Below are 12,767 nucleotides of genomic sequence, written 5' to 3'. Positions count from 1 at the left end.
GTTGGAATCAAATAGTATTTCAAGAGTTAATAATTCTGGATATTTTGTCATATGCTTGCAGTAAGGTAAAGGTAAGTCATTCAATAATTGGTTAGCTGTGCTGCAGTAATAAGCACATATTCTTGAGGCTATACATATTTCCAAAGCTGTTGGTTCCAATTCTTTATAGATCCACAGTGCTTTCTAATGCAAAAGGTATTTTAAGACTTGCCACTTGAAGTTTTAAAAACAAAACAAAAAAAACCACTCAAAGGTGAAGTTTGCAGCCTATATAGCTGATACAGTGCAGTAAAAGAAATTCTGTAGAGGGTACTTAGCAAGTCTATATGCAACGGAGAAAGGTACACCTGTTGAGCACTGAGCGGCTTGCTCTGCTGCTTGTAGTGGTAAATACATGACTTCTCTGACCCTGTAAATATGGCGAATTTCTTGAGTTTAATTTTTCACTAGTGATAACAAAAACTGGTTAAACATACATACTTTTTTCCTGTAATGTGATGGTTCAATTGATTGATAGTGCCATTAATGCTAATGCCGCAACTGTTCTGAACATGCTGAACTTGCCTAAGCTCTTGATTAGAGTTTAATTTAGAGGCTCCGTGGTTATGTTGGAATATTTTTTGTGTCTATTGCAGAAAGCTTTTACTTGCATAGAGGAGCTGTCATTTGTCAGCTTTCCTCACTACATAAATTACTTATTGCAACAGCTTCTTTGCAGTTGTGTAAATAGATTATACTTCATATGGCAGGACAGAAAAATAGCTTTCTGATCAGTAGACAGGGATAGGAATTGTCAGTTACTTGGGAAAGGATTAATTAGGCTGAAGAGTCCATTTTTCACCAATGAATCAAATTTACTGTTTATGTTAAAACAGTCTTATGAGGGAAAATACAGGAAATTTATTTACGAAATAAAATCAGACCACTACAAATGTTTCCACACTAGAATGCAGTTATGTAAGCTGGAGGGTGGGGGTTAGGTGAAAGGCTGAGGAGAAGTAATTACTCAGGATGTGGACTGGATGTTTAAGAAATAGCACAAGTTACTTTACTAGTTCAGCTTGCATACTTTGGAAAACAAACTGTTAACAAACCTGGTTAACAAAACTAACATATCTGTAGAGAAAACGTGGTTAGGCAGGGAATATCATAAACCCTCACCATATAACATGGAGTTGCAAAAAAGGTTTGGGAAGCTAGTCCCTATTTAACTGTTGTCTTTCTGACAATAGCCTTATGGGATGCTGGCTCAGCAGGATTTCATATTCTTCTCTTGCTTCAAAGTGAAGACTTATTAATTTACACAGGAAAAAGCTACCAATATTTAATGTCTACTGGAAATGACCATGCATATCTCTGAAGGGGAAGGAAATGCATGAAGAATAACTTGGGGGGGGGGGGGGGAAGCTGGATTTTAAAGAGGAAAATGTTGGAAAACACTTGTGCTAAGCCATGAACCAGAAAAGCCCTCTGGGGGGAGGGGTTAATGCTCTAATCTCATATTTTAGAGTGCTTGCACACACTCCTGTCCAGTGAAAAAGAAATAGTAGTATAAAATATGGAACTCAAATGGTGCATGGTATGTGTGAGTCCTCTTTCTGACACTTCCTTCTAATACAGCTAAGACTTTTTTTTTTAACAAAACCCACTAGTGTGAAGTCTACATCTGCATTTAAATTAGAACATCTTAAAGAAAAGAACAAGCTCCAAAGCTGCCCACAAGAAAGGTTTCCTTGCCAGTCTCCAGCATATGAACACTAACTAACTGCTTATTACCCAAGAAGAAATTCATTATCATTTAAATGTTGTTGGAGAGAGGAATGTGATTTTTTTTTTTTTTTTTTCCCATTTGGCTTTAAATTGCTAGTTTAGGTGGTAGTTGTGGAACTTAAGTAACACTTAGCGTAATTGGCATAAGATTGCATTTATTTTAGTTTTCTTTCCATCAAAAATTGGACCACTGTCTTGAAAACCAATTTATGGTTTACATATGTAATGGCTTACAAATGTAAGCTTTCAAATTATTACGTAATAAGGAAGTAAGATTTTTATTCTTCCTTGCTCTCAGAGCCTATAAAACTGTAGAGTTTTATGGAAGACTAACTGTGGACTTAATGTTGTGGATGGAAGTGTGCATTATTTAGTTTGTAGTAATTATCATTTGAAATGTGGATAGATTTCTCTGCTGGCAAAAATGTGTTACTGCTACTTGGCAATGATATCGTGTTTCTTGGGTGCTTGGCTTGTGTATTAAGAGCCAAGATGTCATGTTTTGGATTTCTGTTGATTTGAAGAAGTCTGCAGTCACAGCCCTTGCAGCGAGAAAACAGATAGTGTTTTGGTGTGTGAAAGCTTTTCTGAACTATAAGATAACGTTGAACAAAACCTCATTTTGCTAGAAGGTACTGAACAAAATTAGGCCAGCTGCTTCACAACCGTTTGAAGCAATACCTTCTGTGGTGTTTGTGAACTTGCTGGCTTTGCCCTGTTTCCATCTCTGGAAGATGAATCAGGTGGCACTCAGTTATGTGCCATCCACAGCTGGCTCAGGTAATGTAACTTGCTGACTGCTACCCACCTGTAGAAAGGACTGTAAAATTACTGTGGAGGATAAGTTGGTCATGGTGAGTATGGTGTGAGGGGAAAAAGGGAGATCTGTTGCCAAGCTACTCATCAGATCAGCTGTGAGCTGGGCAAATACTGCCATTAGCTGCAATCCCAGAGTCTGAAGCTTGAAAAGCAAACATATGCTGGAGTGGTATGTTGTACTGGAGTATGTATGTTGCAAAATATCTTGCGTTTAGAATTTTGACAGGATGCGAGTTGGGAACGAAGCGATATAGCTGACAGACCCTTCTGCCAAGGAATCCCCCAGTGGCGTCATGATGTCCAAGATAGTTTGGGGTAGCTGAAGATCGAGTGTGAAATATGGAGTCTTCCTTGATTTGGAAACAGGGCTTTTGTGCTTTGTTTTTCCCTTAAACTGTAGCAAGTAGCCCCTGAAATATAAATTTTGAATCCAGTCCAGAGACCCCAAATATAAGTTTAATGAGTAGTGTTGTTCTGAGTAGTAAGTTTTGCTGTGTAGTCCCTTGAATCTGGTAAAAGAATTAATATGTTACCTAGGTGAGAGATTATCCTTTATCTTGTATATCCTGTATGTTGAGCTCTTTAAAGACCATTAATTGTATCAAATGAATTATTCTCTTTAAAGTGCTTTCTATAATATGTAAATGCAGAAAAATAAGTGGATTTTTAGCCTCTTAACATTAAAAGAAATCTAGCTTGTTAAAAATATAACACTAGCATTTGTGCCTAGAATAATAAGTCCAGATCCTTTAAAGGTCAGTAGGTTGGTGCTTCTGGTCAGCACACTGGACTGTTGTCCTTTCTGCTTCAGATCAGTCACATCCATTTGCATAACAATACGAGTATGCTGAAGTTTTCTGGTCATTTGTGGCCTGCAGTATATTTTGCGTGACACTTTAAACTGATTGGCGTGCTTTGCTTGCAGAACTGAAGGTATTTAAATATATATTTGTTAGTTGAAAAGTGCCAAGATTCAGAAGACTGTAAGGAAACACCTATGTTTCATATAATGTTTCTGTCCTGTAATATCTAAAGCACTGATAAAGGATTTGGCCTATATAATTTCTTGCTTCTTTAAAGCTACAACTGGTACCATTAAAAAAATTTAAAATGGAGATAAATACTGCATGCAGAGAATGCCTTTCACTAGTTAACTATTGCATTTTTGGCCGTAGACATAATTATTTGGTAAAAAAAGGGGAGGGAGGGAGTAGAGGGGAAGCTTCACAGCAGTCGCAAATGTTGTACACAGATTTGTTGCAGATATTAGACAGGGTAAGAGTCTAATGTAGTGATTGCAGTCAATTTTGAGTTGGCTTTGTGGGGGCTAGCTTAGGCGCAGTGTTTTACATACGTGGCAGTTTAGCTTCCAGATGCAGTTAGATGTGTGTTCTATGCATGAGCTGACATCCTTAGCCAGGCATGCTGGTGCCCACGGCATCCACTGATGCAGACCAGCTCTTCCACGGAGAAGGCAACAAGTAGTGCTACCCTGCATGCATTTGATTCTGCTGTTGAGAGTATGTAATGGAACTGGGATCAGACTGAGAATGGACAGAAGTATCTAGTCCTGTGGTTTATGCATTCCCATTCCCATTTTGCTGTTTTAAGTGAAGTCTTGAAGTTGCAGAATTAACCAGGGGGTTTTATAGCTCTACAAAAAATGAAACAGTGAAGCCTGTAGTTCTTTAAATGGAAAAGTGTGTTTGGAGCTGAACCTCATGGTAGCAAGAGGTGATAAACATGTTATGTGTTTGTTTCCTTTTTTCCAAAGGGTGCCGGGATGAGCTAGTCTACAAAATCAATGTAGCATTAGCTGATGCTGTAAAGTTCTATAATACAAAATTAATTTGCTGATTCTAAAAAGTTTGGTTTGCTGTTAGTCTGCTATATTAGTTGTCTTGTGGAAATACTGTAAATGTTACAGAGCAGTGGCCGAGTGTGACTTTGTAAGGTGACTTCTGTTGAGCCAGTAATAGTTAAATGGAATTTCATTCACTTCCTGTGTTGCAAGTTTTGTTGAAAGTAGTTCCGCTGTTTCTATTTTTAAAACTGGTTACTGTGTGTAGAGGACTCTGAAGCTGTCTCAGAGTTATAAAAGACATCTTGGGATCACCTCAAGCATTTCCACTTACTGCTCGTATGCACTCGCTGGAGTTTTATGTTAACATGAAGAGCATGCAGAAAACTTCTTGCTGGTGTGGTATTAAGATAGAAGATACAGTTCTTTCTGGAACAAGGCACAGCCACCTATCTGCTGAAATTGCGTCTAACTGCTCATATCTGTTGCATAGTTTGTAACATCTGAAAAGCATGTGTTATATGATAACCTCACACCTTTGTGGTTGCTGAAAGGTGTGTTTTACTTGTTGGAGACTCGTTAAGAGAGCTGGGGTTTTGGTGGTTTTTTTAGTTCTTAAATTTTCAAAACATCAAATTGTAAGATGTAAAGTAGTTACAGGAAAAAAGAATGTTTGGCTGTTTGCAGGACCAAGAACTGTGGGTTTGGGGTTTTTTTTCCTTAAGTACTGGAGCTTGCATTTACCTGTAGCGGGTACTAACCCTGTCACCTAAACATCATCTGGAGGCAAGCGTGTAATTCCAAAGTAACCCTAGAAGTGAGAAGGTAGGAAACTAGTATTTCCTTAGTTATAATTTCTTGCAGTAGTACTTAGTTAGTAGACAGTATTCTGCAATAATGAGCACGTGATAAGGAATTGGAAATCCCCTAGCTGTAATTCTAGCTTCCAGCAGTTTTTCTTTCTGTCCTTCAGCTGCCTCACCTGTAAAATGAGGTAAACCACTTTTTTTTCTTTTCCTCAGAAAATTTAATATGATCTCATATTCAGAAGAATGTCAAAGTCCTGAAGGAAGCTTTATCCATCAATAGTGTTGTTGAGTGTGATTTGCAGAAAAGCAAGCATTAATTGCTCAACTAGTGAAATAATTATAGTGTGCTTGTAGCTCTGCATGTCAAACTTAAATGGAGAGCCACTGGAGAGATAAGACTGTGATACCACAGAAGCCATTTTGGACTGTGAGTTGCTTAAAAAAAAATAAAAGTTTTCAGCAGTAGCATGAATAATAGTACAACAATTAGAATGTGTTTCCCTCAGTTTAACTGAGCAATCGTCTCATTTCCAAGCCACCAATTTGTAATTCTCTTACCAAATAAGTGTAGAATTTCTGTAGAAAGGAAGTGGTGCAGCTGCGTTGTCCTGTGTGAACGTGTTAGTTAATTCTGCAATTCTGTGAGGACAGAAGCAATTAGAAACTGCGTCATCTGTTCTAGGAGCTTTCAGTCAATGAGTTTAGTGCTAATGTGTCAGACACTCCCACATCCTCTGTAATGCTTTTTCCCCTTAATCTTCCATTAGAATAAATAGGTATACTTTTTAAAAAATACTCTGTAGTCATTCCTCCAGTTTACTGAGACAGTATTTCTTGTTGTGATCTGCATTTTTGGGTCATGCCCCTTTAAACAGCCAGTTGCAATGCAGAGAGCACCTTCTCTTGAGTTTTGAATAGGATGGTTTTACACTAACTTAGGTCCTCAGATTTGAATTCTTTTTGCCCTCTTGAATCTTCATTGTTGACATGTAGTTTTAGCCCGTTTGGTGCTGATTTTATGAAATAAAGCATTTTCTCGAAAGTGTGTTGAAGTCAGTTGAGTCGTGTTCAGCTTAATTTTGCTTTGGGGCCAAGGTGGAGGTGTAGCTGTGTTTGTGTTAACTTCCTGGGAAGAATCTTTGTTAAATGAAGCCTATTCTTAGAGAGGCTGAATGTTTTTTGTGAAAACTCAGTGTTCCAAGTGTAACTACAGTCAGCGGGAGTGCAAATACAAAAATCCCTTTGAAAATTCAGTCGTATATAAGAAATATGCACAATAACTTCAGAGATGTGATGCATTTTGTAGTTGGTTGTCTTGTGTTACAGCTCTTAATTCCTCTGCACAGCAGTGTTTGTAGCATGCTTTCAACAGAATGAGCTTTACAGACATGATAGTATGTGCATGTCAAATTATGGCATGTGAGCACAACATTGTGACTAAATCATCCAGTGGAGCAGTCTCCTTGCTATGTGTGCAGAACAAAAATATACTGTGTCAGTTGGTTAGCTGCGAAGTAGTTTAGAAATATTGGAAGAAAATGAAAAAATCCTAGCTGGCAGTGGCAGAAATGGTAGTACTAGAAATGGTAGTACATTAACATTGCCTTGAGGTAAGAAAGGCATTTTAGTCATGAAGCGCATTAGGTGCTGTATGACTTTGTAACATGAATTAATTTAATTAATCGTGCTGATGTAGCTGAAAGAAGCAAAGCTCTGATTAAAACCATCCTCTGCCATTAATGGTTTTGCAAGACTGAGCCTATACGGTGGAAAAATGCTTTTGTCCAGCAAACAGGAAACTGGAAAAGAAAAATCTGCTATAGGTCTGGGGGAGGCAACAGTACCAGAAAACCCAGCTGGGAGCTGGCCCTCGGAGGGGCTGCAGCAAAGAACTGTGGTGCAAATGGAAGTGCCTGCTCGACCTTTTGACTTCCGCTAAGATGCGTGGAGCAAAACCAGTCATGAAGCAGGAAGGAAGTAGCACAACCACAGCGGAGGGGGCACGGAGGAGGGAGGACGAAGGAACATGCCTGTTCAGCCTGCAGAGCTGCCGGCAGGCCTGGCCCGGCCTTGGGGAGCCAGCTGATTAATAAGCACTGGGTAACTGAAGAAACAGTCTTGCTACATGCTGGTTTTTGTTCCCCAAAACGATTGCTTGAGACCTGCATCTTTAGACCCCTGTCAGTGTCAAGGTAGCGCAGTTTTACAGGCGAGTGTGATTGCAGCTAAACAGGCTCTGGTGATGTTTCTGGGTTGTTAAAGAAATGGTTCTCTGTTAACGTTGTGTGTACGGAAGGAATAATGCCTCCACACTAGAACTGCAAATGTTTTGTAGTAAAATATTTGGTTACTCTATAGAGTGGAAAAATATTTGGCTTTCTAAGCTTTCACTTTCTATGTCGTTGATTCACTATCTAACGATAATAAGCTGAATACTTTGCATGTATGTATGAAAGCACTTGCAGGAACATGAAATCCTACCTAAACTGTATCTGTTGCTCTGTCTTTGCATGTAACCACTGAACAGAAGCATGCTGTAGTTCTTTGTTTGAAGCTGGCACAGGTGTTGCCTTCAGCTCAGTTGCAAACAGTGAGGCGAGCCAACTGATGTGGCCTGTGGTCCCTGGGTAACGTTTTCAAAAGCGCTTATGTGACAGGTGTTTAAATTCCACTGGCTGTCAATGGCATTTAGGTGCCTAAGTCAGTGATTCCCAAACTGGGCTGGCATACACCTGGTGCAACTTCTGGTAACAGTATTTGTGTTCATTACTATGTTTAGCTAAAAGTTTGAAAGAGGGCCATCATTGTCTATAAGAAACATGGAAGATTGATGGAGGTCTGTGGCCAAAAATATTTGGGAATCTCTGGTCTTAAGTCACTTGACTATTCTTTGAAAATATTACCCTTTTTCTGGGAGAACACTTGCTTCTGTTTAGTCGAAGCAATGGAGATGAGGACAGTTGCTGATGTTACTAAAAATAAAATACAATCATAATCACTAAACTTCAATATGTCAATAAAAAAATGTTCGCTGTAATTGCAAGCATTTATTTGGCCTGTAGAAATTTACAAATGTTTAACTTGGTTTGTTAAAATGAAGGAGTTCACTCTTGAAAGAAAATGTCTGTCCTTTTAGCACAGGATTGGTAACTAGTTGCTGTATGTAAAAGCTAGTTACTAACATAAAACACTCTGCAATTTGCTGCTTTTTATGTTAACTTCCTGTGTTTTTCCTGTTATTTACCTAAGATACAGCTGAATACTTGTAAAAAAATAATAACCTTAAGAAATGAAAATGTTCAGGTATTAGAAACTTTTTTGGAAACAAAGTCCTTCAGTGTGTGTTTTTGTAAAATCATTTGCTTATCCATCCTTAAGCCTGAGGAAGTTCTTACTTCTCTTGCTGAAATGATGTGCTCAGCTGAGTGCAAGCACTTCCTGAAACTCAGCTAAGAGAGAAGGCTCTTAGGCAGAAGTGGTAAGCAAATGGGCACAGGAATATACCTTGTCTTCTTGCAGTGTTAACTGTTACGTTGTTTAAACCCTGCACTTGTTCACTTAGCTTCTTGTTTGAGGGTCAGAAATGCATTTGTGCTTGCCTGATCATATCCAAATTTTCACACCGTGCTGGGCAGCAATAGGAGAGTGTCTGCCTGAAATTACTTTCCTTCCATCTATAAATATTGCATACATTAGTTTCAAGCATGCTTAGAATTTTTTCACAAATAGGACATGAGTTTTCAAGTGTGCTAGCAAGTCGGTGCTAACTTGTGCCATATATCAAAACAGCTTTAGGATTGCTAACTTTTTAGTCATTTGGCATTAATGCACTGCTGTGAGATGCCACTTTACCTGTTCAGATTGCACACAAATATTGCATGCTAACCCTCAAGGAAATGATTCAGAATTTAATTCTTACCAATTACTTGCATGTTAGTGTAACAAAATAGTTAGCAGGTTTTGCTCAAGCATCGTTTTCATAAACTTAGTAAAAACAAATACTATCTCTTTTTTTGCTTGAGTTGTAGATGGATGAAATGATTCATAATAGTATGGTGTTTTCTTTTTTTCTTGCACTGCCATAAACTGTCATATTTTCTGTCATTTTGTGGAAGTGGGGACTTTCAGAAGACAGCTCGGGGAACAAGCTCTGTAGCTAGAACCCCTGATTTGCAATTTTTCTAGTGTTTGTCAGCTAAAGGCATTGCAGGGACATGGTGGGAGCCTACCCTCTGGAGGGAGGGAGGGAGCTGGGGTGTGTTTACAGTTAAATCATCTTTTCTGTAGGATTAGCCAGTGGCTGTGCCTCAGAATCTGAGCCTTCCCCTGGCAAATGTGAAGTTGCTTATGTGCTACTGGAAAGAGGAATATGCAACTTTGGATTACTTAACATTACACCAGGGTGGGGAGATGCACAGATCCTACTGATAAGGTAACAGCCTCGTTTTGTACTGCTGCAGCTTCTTTGTGTATCCATACATCTAGGTCCTGAGCCACCGATAAGCGTAAATGTGATTGTGATCACACAGGAAGCAGTTACTTTGCTGTTCTGATACAGCTTAGTTTTTCCTACACACAGGATCCTGTATAATTTTTCTTAAGACATACTGTATAAACCTTCTTAAAATCAGAAGGTGAGGAATTACAGTAGCACTCCAAAGGTATGACAAAACTGCAAAAGCAAGATGACTGGTAATCGTGATACACTAATAAGGCAAGGGGACTTTCTGACAGCCCCTCTCTGTGGACACCAGTTAACTGACAAAGAGTGGTGAACAACAAAGCTTTTCAGTCTGTGTTCATAGAATCAAACAACCAAATCATATAGCTGCTTTAAAATAAACACAGTTTGAATGTGTAACGTGTTTAGTAGAGAGCTGCTGAAGGAAGCAGCCTACAGAAGAGCATCTGGGTGGTTTTACTTACGTTAATCTTGAGCACCTGTTGTTATCGCACATGTATGAAATGACAAAACCCAGCATCCCTTGCTGTATAGCTGGCACCTTCTATAAACACTTTGAGCAGCCCTCATTGCTGAGACACAAATTAAAATGTAGTTGAATAAATAAGGGGAAGAGAGGAGAACTACTGTCAAAGAAGATTTATCGGTTTGAGTCCTGTATACCTTCTAGTCTACCCAGACCGTATCATAGTATGGAGGAAGGGCTCTTCTGGAGCTGAGTAAATGGTAGAATATATGTCAAGCAAAGTAGGTAAATTCCAATTGAGTTTAGACTCTATGAGTATGACATGGAGCTAAAAGGCCTAAGCCCAAACGTCCAGAGAATTTTTGCAGAAAGGCTGGAGATAGTTACCCATCTCCTTTAGCTGGAGGTCAGTTCTACAATCAGGCTGATTAATAGGATAAGTACTTCAACTAGGAGTAGCATATCTGGAGCAAGTGGTGTCTGAAAAATGTCCAACATGAAGTAATAAATTGGAACCAGTCCAACCAGAATACTAGAAATTAGTGAAAGGCTGAAACCTGGGGGGGGGAGCGTAGTTTGCTGCCAAACACAGCTGTCTTCAGGGACATGGCACGCTACAATAGTAGCATACTTAGTGAGAGCGCTTGGAAAACAAGACATTAAGAAAACACTACATGACTGGGGATGCTTCTAGTCCCTCTCTAAATGGTTCAGTATTTTGCAGTCTGCAAAATAACTTGTTGCTCAGTGTCATAACTGAGTCTGTGCAATGCCTTTGGTGGTTAATGCAGCTGGTTAAGACCAGCTCGGGTCTGTTGGACATAACTTGGAGATTGTCCTTTCCCACATAATACTCGTTCCTTCTTTTACCTTTAAGCATGTGACGTGGGGGTGAAAGAAAGCCTCTGGCCTAGAAATATCCCTGTCTCTTTTCAGGAACTCCATTTTCCTAGCATCTGGAGAATGTAATGGAGTGGAAGAGAAGAGAGTCATCCTTTATTTGGATAAAGGAATGAGAGAAAGAGGTGCCACTAGTGAATAGATTTTTTTTTTTTTTTTCCCATCTATGAGTAGAAGATGACCTCCCTAGTGTGTAATGGTACTATTGTTTGACTCCTAAGTAGAAAGACTGTTATTTTGGTATTCCTGTGCTGCTACAGGCATTGATGCTTTGAGGTACCCAAGCTGGCTCTATTTCTGCATAGCACAGTTACAACATAGAGCTTACCTCCTTAACATAGTCACTAAGACTACAAGGAGGGAAGAAGCAGTCCTGGGCTGTGGTTTGTACTGGAATTTGATGCCAATCCAATGCTAGTTTCTTGTGAAGCATATAACCCAAAATGCTCCCAATGGTGCTGTGTCCTCTCTGCTAGGCAGTAGTCCTCCTGTCTTCTATTTCTGGAATTCTTTTGTGCATTCACTAAATCTGAAGCAGAGAATATAGAATATCTCTTTTCTTCTTCTCCAACTTTCCCTCTCCAGTTTAGAAAAAGGCATACCCTGATGGATTAGAGCACTCCTGATATATGAATGTCATCAGGCAGAGAAGGGACTTGAGGTACCAATTTGTAATTCAAATTGGATAATTACTCAACACAATATGATTGAATGCCCTGACCATCAAGCTTTTGTATGTAAGCTATTACCATTTTAGGAAAAAACTGCAGGTGTTTTGCCCTTCCCTTGGGAGCTGGGCCTGTTATTATCAGTTGTGCTCTGAGCAAATCTACTGTGTTGGGACCCTCTGGAGACTTGGAAGGACATTCAGTTTGCATGGTCCAAGGCAGCAGTAGTTTTATGTGCTCTCATAAGGAATGTTCAGACCCAAGAGCACAGGAGTCTGATGAGGTTTTGGCTCCGATTCTGCTGTTACTTAATAGGTGAGGTCTGAATATTGGTTTTGAATGTTTTCTGTGAATGTATTTCCTTGGGGTGGGGGGGGGCTGCGCCTTGGCAATAACCTGCCTACCTCAAAGAGGTTATGCAAAGTTAGTCATTGCGGAAAATGTCTTGACAAACACAGACCTTGCTGATAAGTACCTTATGATAGATGTGTTCTGAATGCTGGGTAAATACTTGAAAGGTGGTCCCAAATAAGAGAAATTTTATAGTCTGGGATAATTCTTGAATTGCAATAGGTACTATTTCTGTTTTGTTCAGAGTACTAAACCATGTCTGTCTTTTCTGAAAGAAACGTTTGTTTTTGTGGTCCTTTGTAGGCGTAACCTGACAAAGTTATCCCTGATATTCAGCCATATGCTGGCAGAACTTAAAGGTATTTTCCCAAGCGGCCTTTTCCAGGGAGACACGTTCCGGATCACCAAGGCAGATGCTGCAGAATTTTGGAGAAAGGCTTTTGGTGAAAAGTAAGTTTCTAACTGTGCTTAAAAATAGAGATGTGGGAACAAGCTGCACAAAGCACTGTGTATTTTTAAAAATTCTGTTTTGTGGTTCAGAAAGGTCTTTGTCAGATTAAAATGAATGATGGGAGAGACCTACTAGTCATTTGGTCCACTCTCTGGGGTGAGGTACAAGTTTGTTCCTTTATTATATTTCGTAGTTCTTTGTCCTGTCTTGTTTTAAATGTGTCAAGTGATGGGTCTTGCCCTAGGAGACTCTTGTATTGTCACTGAGTTT

General features: G+C 39.4%; 1 protein-coding gene across 2 annotated transcripts in view; it reads left to right on the top strand.

The window, feature by feature from the left end:
• Positions 1-12,767, top strand: part of CBL (Cbl proto-oncogene) — a 41,854-nt gene that overhangs the window by 12,910 nt on the left and 16,177 nt on the right. For both annotated transcript variants that reach the window (XM_075035067.1, XM_075035068.1), the window contains one exon: positions 12,350-12,496. In XM_075035067.1, the coding sequence (XP_074891168.1) occupies positions 12,350-12,496 (147 nt within the window). The remainder of the gene's footprint in view (positions 1-12,349; positions 12,497-12,767) is intronic.

This window comes from Buteo buteo, chromosome 9 (genome assembly GCF_964188355.1).
Source record: "Buteo buteo chromosome 9, bButBut1.hap1.1, whole genome shotgun sequence".
Lineage (NCBI taxonomy): Eukaryota > Metazoa > Chordata > Aves > Accipitriformes > Accipitridae > Buteo > Buteo buteo.
This window is presented reverse-complemented; position numbering and strand designations above follow the sequence as displayed.